This window comes from Diplotaxodon limnothrissa, linkage group LG7 (genome assembly GCF_057381915.1).
Source record: "Diplotaxodon limnothrissa isolate DT_005_m linkage group LG7, D_limnothrissa_male_GT1.1, whole genome shotgun sequence".
Taxonomy (NCBI): Eukaryota; Metazoa; Chordata; class Actinopteri; order Cichliformes; family Cichlidae; genus Diplotaxodon; species Diplotaxodon limnothrissa.
This window is the reverse complement of record NC_140602.1, coordinates 36427143-36443988: the sequence shown is the minus strand read 5'-3', so window position 1 is coordinate 36443988 and position 16846 is coordinate 36427143. Positions and strand designations below refer to the sequence as shown.

General features: G+C 44.8%; 1 protein-coding gene across 1 annotated transcript in view; it reads left to right on the top strand.

Moving 5' to 3' along the window:
• Positions 1–16422, top strand: part of stxbp1a (syntaxin binding protein 1a) — a 39030-nt gene extending 22608 nt beyond the window's left edge. The window contains exons 15-19 of the mRNA XM_085358006.1: positions 352–461; positions 2295–2396; positions 3240–3325; positions 9226–9380; positions 16340–16422. Coding sequence (XP_085214132.1) covers positions 352–461; positions 2295–2396; positions 3240–3325; positions 9226–9380; positions 16340–16422 — 536 coding nt within the window. The remainder of the gene's footprint in view (positions 1–351; positions 462–2294; positions 2397–3239; positions 3326–9225; positions 9381–16339) is intronic.
• Positions 16423–16846: the final 424 nt, after the last annotated feature.

Here is a 16846-nt window from a genome sequence, read left to right as displayed (position 1 = left end):
AGAAATATTTATTTACTTTCTAGTAAACTGTTTATACAAGTTAGTGTTATTATTATTGTCTTAAACATTTTTTATACATCTGTATAAATTGCCGTTGCTTTAGCTGATGTTTGAATTTTGAATCTAAGGGAAGTAGAGTACGCTCATTCTTGTGTGTTACTTAATGTGAGTGAGTGGGCCATGAAAATGTGGCGTTATTAAATATTTTTAATTGTCATTTAACATTTAAAATACAAAAGAAAAATGAATGCAACAATGTTGTGGGTTGTTTTATTGAACTTGGTGATATCAAAACAAACAATCTTTGTTTTACAAATCTTGTTAATATTTTGTGTATATTTGTGTGCTTAGGCATTACGGAGGAGAACCTCAACAAGCTGATCCAGCATGCTCAGATTCCCCCCGAGGACAGTGAGATCATCACCAACATGGGTCACCTGGGCGTCCCCATCATCACAGATGTGAGTGTCTCCTTATTATCAGCTTACTCATCCTTTCCTAATTCCTTATAAACTAAACTTTGAATACTTTCCTTAAATTAATTTTTAAGTAATTGTATTGTAGTTTTTGCCTTTTAATATTAACGCCAATAGAATGTAATGGAAATTTGCTTATATTATGTAATCTGTCACAGCACAAGTCTTCCCATCAGAGAAGCTGTCTGTGTCGTTTCACTTTAAAGCACAAACTGTGTGATGTTTTTCATTTGGACAGTCTGACCCTTGGACAAAAAAGCCTAAGATGCTGGAAGTCAAACTACTTCACACTTCATAGATGTTGGGTGAAATAAAGCAGGCTAACAAAGAATTGTGAAAATATTGTATTTAGGCTTTTCTTTATTTACATTAAATTGTTAATTTGGTTACTTATATAACTGGTGGGTGATTGTGTATCATTGTATCTGTATCACTGACCCTTAACCAACACAGAAATCACAGCGTGACACATTTTGGGGACATCTCAAATGCAATTTCTTATGTTGTCACGTTTTGAATCCAGGTTATTTCCACTGTACTGCAGCACTGTTTGATGGGGCTTCAGGCGGTACACTTTTCAATAGGTGTTTGACAACATCAGGGTTGCTCCTTATCTTCAAACCTGTTTTTGATTTTCATGGAGGAGCTCTCAAGGTGTCGTCAGTCATTTGGGAGTGGGGGGCTACCTCCAGGAAGGGAATTCAAGTATCATGGGCTTTTATGCAGGAATGACGGGAAGGTGGAATGTGAGTTGGTGCTGTGTCAGCAGTAATGGGGCTTGCAGTGACCTGCTGTGTTGAGAGATCCAACCCTCAGCTGTGGTCATGAAGTATGGGTAATGATTGAAAGAGTAAGATTGTGGATTGAGTTTCCTCCACTGGGTGACTGAGATAAGCCCAGCTGAGAAGCTCAGACCTCAGGAGGGATTGTGGAGCAGAGGCTGTGCTCTGTGCCACATGTGTGTTCCAAGAAACTGGTTGAGGTGGTTTGGGCCTGGTTAGGATGCCTCCTGGGCGTCTCCCTGTGGAGGTTTGGTGGGCACGCTCAACTGACAGACCCAGAACACACTGGAAAAATATATATCTTGTTTGTCCTCTGAATGCCTTGAGATCCCCTAGGAGGAACTGGAAAGTGTGGCTCGGGAGAAGGTTGTCTGGAATAGCCTGGTTAGTCTGCTGCTGCTGCATGTGTTGCTTATTGCTTAAAGGGGCTATAATGCTGTCACTACTTTATGTCAGATAAATGCTACCTAAAGTGTGAATGCTCATAATAAACGTAGCTAAAGTTTTAATGAGATCGACATATGTACAAGGAATCGCTCATAGCTGAGGCTTCAGACTGCTTTAAACACTCAGTTTCATACAGTTCTTCCACCTCTGGCTGTTCAGCAGATGAGAGCAGATATTCCTAATATGGTCAGCTCAAGCACAAAGTTTTGATTGTGAGCACAGAAGCCTCACCAACCTGCTATTTAAGCTCTGTTTCTGTGGGGGTAGCCAATCAGATGAAAGCTGTCTTTAAATGTAGACATTTTAAGATAAGTGCAGATTATTCTGACCTGTGACTCATGCAAAGCTACTCTAATACAATCCAAGAATAAAGCTACTAGTTACCTATTCGTTACTCTGAATGTATGAACGCATTTGGAGATCTGTTCACATCAGCTCTGAGAGAAAGTGAAAGATGACTAGCATGTAGCATCAGGACATTAAGCTTTCGTTATCTAACGTCTAGCAGATCAGTTTGTGCTGTTTTTAATGAGTGCTCAAGGAAAGCGTCTTTTATTTCCACTTCCTCATCTATTCTTTCTTTTCTCAGTCCACCCTCCGCAGAGGGAAAAAGGTCGACAGGAAGGAGCGTGTGAGCGAGCAGACCTATCAGCTGTCCCGCTGGACACCACTGATCAAGGACATCATGGAGGTGTGTTTCTAGGCATTTTATTTTATTATGTGTTAAGAAAACTAAAGAGCTTTATATAACCTGCTGTCTGGCAGATGCATTGAAGTGTCTTAGTATTTTAGTTTCAAAAACATCTCAACTATAGATGCAGTCATTACTAAATTATGTATTAAAAAGTAGCTGTTACATACTTTTCACTTCTCATACATCCACAACAGTCTCAGTCAAACACCTAGTTGTCATCTACTATATTCAGGGGTGCACATAAGTGGTCCGCAGGTGCGCGTTCGCTGTCAAAATAAAAGACGCGCACCAGATAAGAAGTTGCAATGCGCGTTTGCGTACATATAAACGGCACTGTTTTTGTCCACTCGAGTGGGATTTTCACGGCATATTCTGCACCACATCTCTGTGCGTTCATCATTTGTTTGAACCCAGCTCACCTCCTGGAACCACTTTTCCGAGAGTACGCGCTTCTTTTGCGGTTCGGACTCCTTCTGACACTTCTGTGGAGGTGGAGGAACACCAAAGTAATTGCTTAAAGGAGCTTCTTCAACATCTTTAAGAGTTCTAAACAAATGTCTGTCCTCCTCAGAAAATCTTATGTACGCAACCGCGCATTGCAACTTCTTATCTGGTGCGCGGCTTTTATTTTGACACACCTGCGGACCACTTATGTGCACCCCTGAATATATTAAGCCCCTTTATTTGTGCAAAGCTAATTCTGCAGTGGACCTCTGCAGTGGAAGTTGCTAAGAGATGTGAATTTGCCTATTTCAAGTGTGTACATGTACGTGTGAGAGACAGAGACAATATTGCTAACAAGGATATGTTTTATTTTTGTTCTTTTTTGTTCTCTTGCAGGATGCTATTGACGATAAACTGGACACCAAGCACTATCCTTACATCTCTACCCGCTCCTCTGCCTCCTTCAGCACCACTGCAGTCAGGTACATACACACACACACAAATGTATTTTCAAACAACATAGCATCTCATTTCATGGTTGTAGCATTTTCAAATTATGAAGAGAGAAATGGAGGTGTTGTATCAGAAGATGAGTCTGATGGACTGAAAAGAAACAAGAACAGGGATGCGCTGCTGCTGCTGCTTTACCTTAATATGGAGAAACAACCATTTCTTGCAGTTACTTCCTGATTATGTTATTTCACTGCCTTGGATTTGTAGAAAATGGTATAAATTCAGCAATACCTCCTCATACTCTGGTCCAGTCTGTGTGGATGCTGCTTATCCTGTCACGGTCCGGGGCAGCGGCCGTGTGAAGAGTGGAAAGGAGGACTCAGATGCAGCACTTACTCAGATGTGAAGGTGATTTATTGACAATACTGAACATAAAGTGGAGATGGCAAAACAGAACTAAGGACGAACTAAACTGGGAGAAACTACACAAAGGGAGTGGCAAACCTGAACATGAAGGGAGAACAGCAGGGAGAGCACGCAGGGGATTCACCGGGTATGAACACAGACGACGCGACGAGGAGCAGAGGAAATCACACACTATAAGTACACAAAGAGACACTGGGAAATCACACACAGGTGGGGGAAACAGCTGGACCTGATTAACCTGACGAGACAGGGGAACACTAACACCAGGGACCAACAGAGGGAGCACAAACCCAGTGTCTAAAATCCCAAACACAAACCATCCCAAAACAGCCATGAATAATAATGAAAGTAATAACAATAAAGAACATAAACATAAAGTCACTGAGTCATGGTCGCAGGACCATGACAGTACCCCCCCCCCTCAAGGGCTGGCCCCCGACAGCCACAGAAACACACCACCAGATGCGGGCGGGCGGCAGGGGGCCCAGGACGGAGGGACCGGGCCAAGACCAAAGACGGAGGCCCCAGAGTCCCAAACAAATGTTCACAAAAAAAAAACTCACAGGGGAGCAGAGTCCAAAACACAGTTCAGGTGGCCGGCCAGGGGCCCGATAACACAGGAGGCCAGGATGGGACAGTTCAGGAGGCCGGCCACGAAGAAGGCCGTGGAGGCGCACAAAAGGTTCAGGAGGCCGGCCGTGCGGAAGGCAACGGCGGCCACTCAGGCGAAGAGGGTCCGGGGGCCGGCCGTGCGGAAGGCAACGGCGGCCGCTCAGGCAACGGCGGTCCGGGGGCCGGCCGTGCGGAAGGCAACGGCGGCCAGTCAGGCAACGGCGGTCCGGGGGCCGGCCGTGCGGAAGGCAACGGCGGCCGCTCAGGCAACGGCGGTCCGGGGGCCGGCCGTGCGGAAGGCAACGGCGGCCAGTCAGGCAACGGCGGTCCGGGGGCCGGCCGTGCGGAAGGCAACGGCGGCCAGTCAGGCAACGGCGCCCGGCCAGTAGCCCGGCCAGCGGTCCAGAAAACGGCCGTTTAGCTCCAGACCCAAACGAGGCTGGGCCAGGCGAGGCTGAGGGCACGGAAGCCGGGACCGCAGCAGGCGGAGACGATGACGCAGACACGAAGGCCGGACCAGACGATGATGCAGACACGAAGGCCGGACCAGACGAGGATGCAGACACGAAGGCCGGACCAGACGAGGATGCAGACACGAAGGCCGGACCAGACGAGGATGCAGACACGAAGGCCGGACCAGGCGAGGCTGATGAGGATGCTGAAGCTGGACCAGGCGATGCTGACGAGGATGCTGAAGCGGAGGCTGGACCAGGCGATGCTGACGAGGATGCTGTGGCTGAGGATGCGGGCACGAAGGCTGGACCAGACGAGGATGCAGACACGAAGGCTGGACCAGGCGATGCTGAAGCAGAAGCCGAAGCCGGACCAGGCGTGGTTGAAGCTGGAGATGAAACCGGGCCAGGCGTGGATGAAGCCGGACCAGGCGTGGATGAAGCTGGAGATGAAACCGGGCCAGGCGTGGATGAAGCCGGACCAGGCGTGGATGAAGCTGGAGATGAAACCGGGCCAGGCGTGGATGAAGCCGGACCAGGCGTGGATGAAGCTGGAGATGAAGCCGGGCCAGGCGTGGATGAAGCCGGGCCAGGCGTGGATGAAGCCGGGCCAGGCGTGGATGAAGCCGGACCAGGCGTGGATGAAGCTGGAGATGAAACCGGGCCAGGCGTGGATGAAGCCGGGCCAGGCGTGGATGAAGCTGTAGCTGAAGCCGGGCCGGGCGAGGACGAAGCTGTAGCTGAAGCTGGGCTAGGCGAAGCTGACGCTGTAGCTGAAGCTGGGCCAGGTGAGGATGAAGCTGGACCAGAATCAGGCGAGGATGAAGCCGAGGATGAAGCCGGACCAGGCGTGGATGAAACTGGGCCAGGCGAGGATGAAGCCGGACCAGGCGATGAAGAAGCTGTAGCTGAAGCCGGGCCGGGCGAGGACGAAGCTGTAGCTGAAGCTGGGCCGGGCGAAGCTGACGCTGTAGCTGAAGCTGGGCCAGGCGAGGATGAAGCTGGACCAGAACCAGGCGAGGCTGAAGCTGCAGGCTGAGGCGTGGCAGTAGCAGGTGGTAGCGCTGCAGGTGATGGTACTGCAGGAGGCGGCGCTGCAGCCACAGGTGGAGAAGCAGCCACAGGTGGAGAAGCAGCCACAGGTGGCTGGACGGGCTCCTCGGGCCCCCCAGCTAGCGAAGCAGGAGGCTGGACGGGCTCCTCGGGCCCCCCAGCAGGCGAAGCAGGAGGCTGGACGGGCTCCTCGGGCCCCCCAGCGAAAACAGCCGCAGAACCAGTGGGCACCGGGGCCCCCGGCACACATGAAACAAAACCAGTAGGCACGTGGGCCTCTGGCACACATGAAACAAAACCAGTAGGCACGTGGGCCTCTGGCACATATGAAACAAAACCAGTAGGCACGTGGGCCTCCGGCACACATAAGGAGGGCTGCAGCTGCGCAGAGCACTGACCCTGCTCAGGCAGTGACAGCCCGGTGCAGTTCACAGCTGGCATCTTGGCCTCCAGGGGTCCAGAGTAAGCTGAGGGCAGTAACCCAGCCTCTGGGGAAGCCCCGGAGTGAGCAATAGTCTCTAATGTAGCCAGCTTTTGAGGAACAGGTCCGTAGTGAAACAGTTTGTCTCCCTGCTCAGAAACAGCGGTGGAAAAACAGTGTGAAAATTGTGGCTTAAGGGAGGCTAATGGTTGAGCTACAGACTGGGAAGCTTGTGGTTGGACACAGAACTGAGCCGGAGAATGGCAATAAAGTCCTGGCTCAGAAGGAGCGGCAGAGACACAGTCTGTCAGTTTTGCAGCGGGTTTGTACACGCCCACTTGGGAAGGATCCGTTACCACGAAGGTAGGTAAGCGATCCATACAGTCTCCCATCCCGCTCTGAATAGCCCCAGAAAACAAAGTCCCGGAAACTGGGGAAAGCAATGCATCCCGCTGACTCACCGCATCGGGCTGCTCGAAAGTGAATGCAGACGGGGGGTGAAGTCCAAGGTCCAAAAGGAGAAACTCCCGCTCCCACGAACAGAGCGAGTCCAGCAGCCATGGGAGACCGGTCACCAGACGCTGTAGCCGCCTCTCTATAGCGCGCTGGGACGTGCCACCCGGGCTTTCCAGCCACAGGTCGATCAGCTCCTGTGTGGCATCGATGAGCGTCTCCCGTAGCTCCCTGGACGGATTAAGCGCTGCTGGGTCCATCTTGTGGTCGCGTCGTACTGTCACGGTCCGGGGCAGCGGCCGTGTGAAGAGTGGAAAGGAGGACTCAGATGCAGCACTTACTCAGATGTGAAGGTGATTTATTGACAATACTGAACATAAAGTGGAGATGGCAAAACAGAACTAAGGACGAACTAAACTGGGAGAAACTACACAAAGGGAGTGGCAAACCTGAACATGAAGGGAGAACAGCAGGGAGAGCACGCAGGGGATTCACCGGGTATGAACACAGACGACGCGACGAGGAGCAGAGGAAATCACACACTATAAGTACACAAAGAGACACTGGGAAATCACACACAGGTGGGGGAAACAGCTGGACCTGATTAACCTGACGAGACAGGGGAACACTAACACCAGGGACCAACAGAGGGAGCACAAACCCAGAACCCAGTGTCTAAAATCCCAAACACAAACCATCCCAAAACAGCCATGAATAATAATGAAAGTAATAACAATAAAGAACATAAACATAAAGTCACTGAGTCATGGTCGCAGGACCATGACATATCCTGCATGCTCTCTTGCCTCTTTTACTGTCCCTCCCCCACAGCTGCACACACACCCAGCATCAAGTACCTTGTTGTGGGTACTATCATATAACAGCTGTTACGTTCAGAAAGTAGTTGCAGGTGAAATTTTACTTCATCTTGCTTATTTGGTTTTTGCTCTGAACATAAATTGCCTATGTGTGATGTGATGCAGGTACAAACCGAGCCACCTGTCTGCAGCTCATTCCCTTCCTTCGCTCTAAAACCTCAACTCTTGTTTTTCTTATTCTAGCTAGTAATATTATCCTCTCACGGTGTTCTTCTTAGTCTGGTTAGGTTCCTGCCTGCTGTGGAAAATCTCTAAAATTTCACTGTATTGCACGAGGTGGAGAGCGACTGGGACACTGGAGGGCAAAACGGTACTGTGGTCCTTTGCCCTTCAGCCATCCTTCGAATGTCTTCGAGTTTAAATTGGCCAAAATGCCAAATAGTTCCTGAGCTATCTGATGCACTAATCAGCGTTTATTTACGGCCGCCAGAGGCGTGTAGATTATGGCACCAACATGTGAACACATTCCTAACACTCTCCTAACGCTGAATTACAGGCCACCAACTCCTGCTTATCCAAATCAACCCTAACTAATGCTAGTAATACTACCAGAACTTTTCTGGTCCTACATTGTAAAAGTCCAGCGCTTATCTTTTCTTTAACTATGAATAACTTCTTATTCTTCACCTCCCTCACAGCAGAAGTATTTACCTATCCTGATTTGAAATACAAATACTTTCTGTAAACATTAAGCCCACAGGGGAGGAAGGACAGTATTAAATTCATTTTTGATATAAATGAAAATAATATTTCCAGAAAGCTAATATCTAGGATTTACCTAATCTTATAATTGAAGAGAAGTCTCGTCCAATGTGTGTTAAATCAAGCTGGGAGAAAGGAGCAAACATAGAGCTATCAGAAGAGGTCTGGATAAAGACACGAAGAGCACACCAAGTTTTTTTTGTCCAAAAGAATAAAATGGAGTAAAATACCTGAAAATGGGCAGTGTTGGCGAATGTGTGGTAATATATGTGCAGATCGTGTTCATATTTTCTGGGATTTTTTCTTACTAGTTGGATGTGGTAGCAGAGATAAAGACATATTTGTATTATTTATTAGCAGAATGTTCCACTTGACCTCAAAAAACAAGACAGATACTTGTTCATATGATTAAGTGCAAGTAAGAAAGCAGTAACTAAGACGTGGTTAAATAAAGAATCTTCAACAACCCCTGAGAGGATAAAAATAGTTCATGAAATCTGTGAAATGGAACAGTTGACCTTTTTCTCTGACACGTGTGAGTGTAAGGTTTGAAAAGTACTGGGGAAAATGGATAAACTACCAGTCTGTGGATGAAACTTTGGATTCCCCTGCTTCCTGGAGAGCTATATCTATGGATTAGACTCATGAAGACCTTCTGAGTATTAAAAAAGAAAGGAGCAGGATTAAATAAACATGGTGGACAAAAATGAACTGCTCCCCCTTTGCATAAGGATGGGATCCACTCAGTTATGCTTTCTGTTGTTATCTTTACTATGGGATTAATACTTAAAAGTGACTGATGGCCTTGTCCTTTTGCTGTGTGAATAATTTCTTGTCTTTTTTTTCTCTTTTTGTACATTTTCACAAAAATAAAGTAACAAAAGAATGTATTAATACTGTACTTTCATTGTTGTGTTGTTGTTTTCCGGCAGTGCTCGGTACGGCCACTGGCACAAGAACAAGACACCCGGAGAGTACCGCACTGGGCCACGTGTCATGGTATTCATTATCGGCGGCGTGTCTTTCAGCGAAATGCGCTGCGCCTATGAGGTCACACAGGCCAATGGGAAGTGGGAAGCCATCATTGGTGAGTAGTGTTGCAGAGGGTAGTGTAGGCTGCTGGGGTGGGTAGTTAGAGACACATCCATCGCCTTGAAAACAAAGTGGGTGTGACTCTGAGTGGGCATGTTTTCACGAGAGGTGGGAAAAGCTGCGTCCTAATTCAGATTAAAGAGAGGCTGAAGATTCAGTGTGTGGTCTTTGATGGGCACAGATGACTTGTGACCTGGGACGTGGCTAAAAAACATTAAAGATGGGCAGGCGGAGAAACAAAGTCTGGAGTATAGAGGGAAATCTGACTGGAATAGACTAATAAACGTAGTTTTCTGAAACATTAAATGCGGTTTCATATTTTGGGCTTCATTTCAGTATTTTTACTTTTTTCAGCCTGTGGAAACAAAATGGAAATTTAGAAATATAGGCTCAAGTTTTATAAACGCAGCAGACCTCATTTCATCACACACATACAGGGCGGCATACATCCCACGTCACACATTGCTGTCACAGAAATTTCCCATCGACAGGTTTACACTGCAGCAGCTTTTTTTGCAGATAGCAGGTAGATTATTGTGTGCAGCATTTTGTGTTAAAGTAGCCCCTTTGTGTCATGTTCCTGTGTACTGTTTATTTGATGTCCTGAAGCTTTGCCAGCCAGTCTGTGTTATATTGTTATGTTAACTGAAAGTGTCTTTTGTTGTGCTCTGCTTCTGCTGTTGTCTTTAAAAACAACTGTTGTCTTTAAATTGCAGCCACGCCATGTCTTTCTCTGTGTCTGTGTTCCCAGTTTATTTGTGTTTGTGCTACTTGGTGTGTGTGTGTGTGTGTGTGTGTGTGTGTGTGTGTGTGTGTGTGTGTGTGTGTGTGTGTGTGTGTGTGTGTGTGTGTGTGCTCTGTATGACAGGTTGCTTGTTTTTTGATCCTTTTGTTTTCTGGAGAGAGCGAGTGAAGGAAGGGCAGGGGCATGGCATGTGCTGTGAGACGAGTGGTGAAGCCACTTCTGTTCCTCCACAGGTGCCACCCACATGCTCACCCCCACCAAATTCTTAAAGGACCTGCAGCATCCCGACTTCCGAGAGTCCACTAGGGTGTCCTTTGAGGACCCTGAGCCCTCAGCCGAGTGAGGCAGAGACAGATTGGGAGGGAGGGAGAGAGAAATCACACAGAAAAAAGTAAAGGCAGCCGTGCAAAGAAGCCCTTTCTGAACCTTCACAGCACAAGGGCTTTCTTCCTTGTTCCTTCTTCTTTGAACACTCAGTACTGTTTTATGTAACTCCACCCTCCTCCTCCCCACTTCCTCAGGGATGGATGCCCCCGACATTTCCTCACTGCATGGACTGCTCCATCAGACTCCCTATGTATCAGTAACTCAACCGCGACTCCGTCATGTGTTTCAGACTGAAACCATAACTCCAAACAGGTGTATTCTCGCAAAGTCTCTCAGCTTATCCACAAATCCAGTGCAATAAACATTTAACATTTCAACTACTTAAATTAACTCTAAGATTTGTTGGAGCAGTCTTAGCTCACATCCTCACAACGCTGATGTGATGATGGCATGCGTATCACACTTCCTGTATCCTGAACTCTGTGCTGATCAGCGGCCATGCCTGAGGAGGTCGTGAACCCATCCCTGCTGCCTCCTCCCATCATCTCTGCAGGGTGGATTAAATCGCCCCGTGATGGGCACCCAAAGGCCCTTTGATCTTGTTTAAAACTCACTCCAGATTTAATCTGCCCCAACATCTTTATCAGTTCCTCTGATTTATTTTTATAATTTGCCCTTTACATACACCAAACAAACACCTTTTTTTGTTACTGGTTTCTTTCCGGATTGGTCCTTGAGTTGATGTTGGGTTTCAGAGACACACTTTATCATTTCTTTTCTGGGTTTTTTTTTTGTGTGTGTGTTTTTGTTTTTTAATCCTTGTGTATTTTTTTTTTTTGTTTTGACCGCCTGACTTTGTCCACTCAGCTCACCATCACATGCTCACATGGCTCATGACCTGTCTGCAGAGGATGCTGGACTTTAAGCGAATGTTGTCATGATGATGGAGATCTGCTGACAAGCAGGGCAGCTGGGTGACAGAGGAAACCAAGCAACCAAAAATAAGTTCATATGCATTCATATGAATATTTGCCTTCTGTATTACCGTCACAACTCCTCTGTGCGGACAGTCTGAGAATGTAGCATTGTTCCACCTGATATGCTTTAGCAACCCACCTAAAAAAAGAGAGAGATCCCAAAAAAACATCATCTAACATAGGGCACTATCCACATCTTCAAAATACTCATCTTCTGTCTTAGTATTCAGCACATCACCTTGTTTATGTGAGCACATATATATTAATAACTGATAATGCTTTCAAAGCAGCTCCTTTCAGACAACATCATACCTGGACACACACACTGATGGATAAATTAGTGAGTTTAAAGTCTTTGCTTTTGAGTCTGCTCTTTTCAGCAATCAACAGAAATCCTGTTACCTACATGTGTGGAGAACCAAACAATGAATTAAAGATTTAAAAAAAAAAAGTTTAGCTGCATAAAATTAGCCAAAAGCTCAGGTGTATTTAATAAAGATTAAATACCATACCTAATTTCAATTTGGTGAGTCTACCCTTCAGGGTGGTCTCCTCGAGCAGTGTTACAGTATTTCCTACTCCGCTGTTGATATTGGTCGGAGATAGTTCCATTCTGTCTTTTATTTGGTGCATCGGGATATTTTCCAGTGTGTTAATACAGTAATGTGAAAAAAGAAAGTTCACCGGACTCTATGCACAGTGCAATGTTTGGCATACTGACACAACCACCTCATTCCAATTATCAAGCACAGTGGTGGAGGAGTGATGATTTTGGCTTGTTTTGCAGCTGCAGGTCCACTCAGGTACTCAGTCAGTATCTTCAAACTCTTTCCAGTCAGTTTCAGTTGTTATTAAATCTAATCTGCAGTAACTGTGGCTCTTCTGTGATTGATCAAGAGATCCATTGTCATTGAACTAGATAACCTAGCCTTGATTGACATAACCATCAGAAGGCAGAGGCAGCTGCCAACCTCGTCTCCTGCACACCATCCTTGTACACCATAAAGGGTGTTCCCAGTGGCATCGATTTTGTTACATTAGATAGCGATTCCTCCCGTCTACCTTCCAAGCTCAGTTTGGGAACTTACGAGTGAACTGAAAGTAATTTATGTGAATTTTTCCAGCTGGACCACACCCCTTCCAGTCATACTTCTATAAATACCTTCCTGCACCACAAACCCATTTGTTCTAATTTGTATTTGGGGTTGTTGTCTGGGGTCCTGGACTTTACTTTAGCACTGTGACATGAATGTTGTAAAGAGTGGTCCAAAATGTTTCCACAGTGATATGAGAGACTGATGAAGTCATACAGAAAATTATTACTTCAAGTTATTGCTGCTAAATCATGAGCTGCTCCTAACAACACCACATAGAGTCTGGTAAACGGTTTCTCTTTCACATAACTGTATCTTAACCCTCCAGTTTAAATTTGTGTAATAAAATTGCAACTGGTCAGATGGGACTCAGATGGGATATGAAATGGGACCGGTGCTGAAAGCGATCAAAAGGTACACGAGGAGATGACCTTGAAGTGCACACTGACCAAACTTAAACCAGGTGTGGCTTCTGGTATTCATATGGGTGGAGTCGTGACCTTTTTCATTATACTTTTAAGTGAAACCAGGGCTGTTGAGAGAAGATGATGCTCGATTTGCTTTGAACAAAGGGTTAAAAAAGAAAACATTTTATGCTTTAACGAGCTTTTAATAAAAAGACTACATCCCTTAGTGATCACCAAAAAACATGGCTCCATAATGCTTTTCTATTAATATCTTTGACTGGTTATTTCATGATTATTAATTAGTAAAAAGCTAATATATAATGCAGTTTTTTATTAGACTAGAATGTTGAACATCCATCTCATGACTAATCTGCTAAAGCAATATCATTTACAAACCAAGCTTTTTTTAAGGTTTTCTCAGTAAGCTCTCACAGCTCTCACCATAAGCGGTATGAAGCCTCCCTCCCCACATGCTGCTGCATTCAAAGCTTCCTGAGCAAAAATGGCCATTACTTCCTAAAACAAGTCTTTTTGTTTTACTGTGCTATTATATGCCAGTAATTTTTGGTGTTGGAGCGTAACATCACAGTGTTGTTTCTGGGGCTAAAAATGGCCCACCAAGCTGTGTGTTTTGGGAACAGCAGAGAAGCAGGCGAAGCCAATTCGACATTCTAGCCTGACCCCAACTTTAACCCACTCACCCCCTTGATTCCTGCAACCACCGCATCACCTTAACCCAATATGAAATGGACTTGCCTCGTTCTCTTCTGTTTATTTGGGGGATTTTGTTCAATTTTTTTGCCTTTAACTGCTTCCATTTCACGTGCCCCCACGTCGGATCAGGTTAACGTGTTAGAGGTAAAGCAGCTAATCAAGCCAAACTGGAAGAAACATGCAGCTTTGCAACAGAAACAAACCAATATAGGTCAAAAACTGTTGGTGTCTGGAGTAAATCAAATCAAATGTTTACCCTCCTTATGTTCAGGAATTAAGACACAAGTAAATGTTTGCTTTGCTCCAGTCCTGCACCTTTCAAGTTTTACAATGTCTGAAATGTGTCTTCAGCTGTCCATCCTTGAGCCATTAGAATTACTGATTTTCACATTTCCATTCAAATCTAAGTTAGACAGCGGAGTCAGCTCACTGGTTTTGGATTTCATGACTTGACTTCTTGAAATACTTATAACCTTTTCCGCTGTCTGCATGCCCTTTTAATAAAGGTTGCACATTTTCATGATTGTGCATATTGGGGTTTGTCACATGATGTCATGCACACATTGCTTGAGAGTTGTCTATCATACTGGATGTGATACAGTCATGGACTGATAGGGGAAAATGCATATTCCACCAACTGGATGGCAATGGTTTCTCGAGGTTGCTGGTGCTTGCTGCTTGAAATTGGTTGCAAAGACAATGCTGCAACAAAAACTTTGTTTGCTAGCAGGTTCCCACAGTCACCTTTAGTTTTTCAAGTTTGGCTGGAAATACTCATTAACTACTAGCCTAGCGGCAGATCATTTTGACAAAGTACAAGGAAGCCAGAAGAAGGTTCACATTTACACTTCAAAGTAAAAGCTGTTCTTGCATCACACTTGTCACAGTTTTGCTACAGCTAGAAGAGTAGTAGCTAGCTTCCATTCAAACTACAACTGTAGCAATAGGCTAGTAACTAGCTAGGGAATACACATTTTTCCGCTAGTAGGTGGTTACCCAGGGATTACTCACCCATGTTGTTGGCCTGTTTGATTGAGTCTTTAGCAATCATTTTCCCAATGTCTGCCATTAACCTCCAGCAAGCACTCGGAACCAGATGAGAAATACTCCTTTTTTTCGGTTGCCAGATAGCTGCAAACTGGTGGCTAGGCCTGTGTGACATTTCTCACTTACTCCTACATTGTCACCTTGATTGTCACACATCCAAAATGGCAGACAAGTTAACGTTGTGTGGTTCGCGGTCACGTGTCTGCAAAACCTCAATACAGATTTGGTGTTGCAGGTTTTCAACTAGCCCACCTGCTGCTCTAAGCTAACTTAGTCATAGTAGTTGTGTGGCGCCTGTGTGCTCCCATTGTGTTCAGCTGCATGTGATTTATAACACAGCCTAATAACTCGGTATCTGACTGTATGCTTGTGGAGTGAGAGTGTATTAGAGTAGAGTAGTGCATTACATACTCCTGCACAAGGTCACAAAAATTCCAGAAACTAAAGGGGACCTATTGTGCTCATTCCCACTTTATTTTGGAACTATGCAAGAACAGTTTTATGTTACTAACAGTTTAAAAAAACAAATCTTTGTATCTTATACTGGTACTATTTGCAGCTCCTCAGTTCATCTCTTAAACATATTACAAATTAAATTTCTGATTCTTAAAACAAAATTCATACTTTGATGGACACACTGTGTTACTCCAGTACAATTTTGGGGATCTATCGGTAGGATAAGTGCCTGCCTAGATACACACAATACAATTGTTGAGAAAGCTAATTTAGCCACATTAGCCTAGCATTAGCCTTTGGAGCAGTCATCAATACAAGACATCCAGTGTCAGTGATATAATATTACAGCTTCTATTTTATAGCTCTGGCTCCACAATGAAAATTCAGCTTCATACTGGCCTCAAATTCCACTGTTTTGTACTTTTAGAAAGCTAAACAAAATTAGCTTGTTTCTGTGACTGTATTTGGAAATACCATCCAATTAACATCTGCTACATCCCAGGATAGATTACAGGGATTACTTGTCCATATACTGAAGTATTTGAAAGTTTGTCCATGTCCAGTTCAATGTAATGTCAATTGTAACAGTGTGTGTGTGTGTATATATATATATATATATATATATATATATATATGACAGAAAATAAAGAGAAGCAAAATAGTTCCACTTTAATGTGCAAAACAATCTAAACCCAGAAAGGTTTTAGTCTATTCTTAAAATAGCCAGTATACAAAATTTGAAGTGGTTTAAATAGTTACTTAACCTTTAATTCATTTTCTGACTTATGTGATGTGAGCGTAATGCTTTATTTTCCCCTTCGCATTTAATGTGTGTGTCAGAAAAGAATACAAAGAATCTCCTCAAGACAAAAAAGGAACGGAAACCCCCAAAAGCACTTAAACCTCCACTTGAGTACAGTGAAAATACCCCCCCCCCCCCCCGGCCCTAACACTTTTAAGACTCTTTTAATACATATTAATAATCCATTTTAACTTGCTGACTAACAAATTACGATTCCATAACTTTACGATCTATCTTTACTTTCAACGTTATGTAAGGTTGTCCTCGTCTAAAAAGTAGGCTTCATAACATAAGCTGAAAACACATTTTTCATCAGTTTCCTTCCAATCGTGCAGATCTAACACGCTGTGTTTGTGTGTCTCTTTATGCGTGTGCGTGTCTCCAGGATCGACCCACATCTTCACTCCCACCAGCCTGCTGGAGCAGCTCAAGGCCATGAACAAACCAGACGAGGAAGTGACGAGCTAAAAATCCTCCAATCAGTCTCTCTCCTCTTAACCTTACTCCCACCCCCTTACATCATCTCCCCCCCCCCCCCCCCCCCCCCCCGCACATCATTCCCAACCAAATCCTACACATTAACTGTGTATGCATCTTGCTTGAGAAGAGAAAAAATTTAGACAATTAAAAAAAAAAAGAGAGATACGTTATATCAAAGAATAAAATTGTTGCAAGTATTCTCATATTTTACAATGGATGCAACTAAATAAACGTATTTAAAATTAATTAAATATCAGAAAAGAAGGCCATTTAAAATTGAAATGACCAAAATGTAATATTGTACGCTATGAAACCTGCTAGGATGTGTAAAAGGTAGATGATTTCTCTTGTTCGTTTCTTTCGGTTACCTCCATGGTGTGACTTTTACCTTTAGCAGATAGAGGAGGGATGT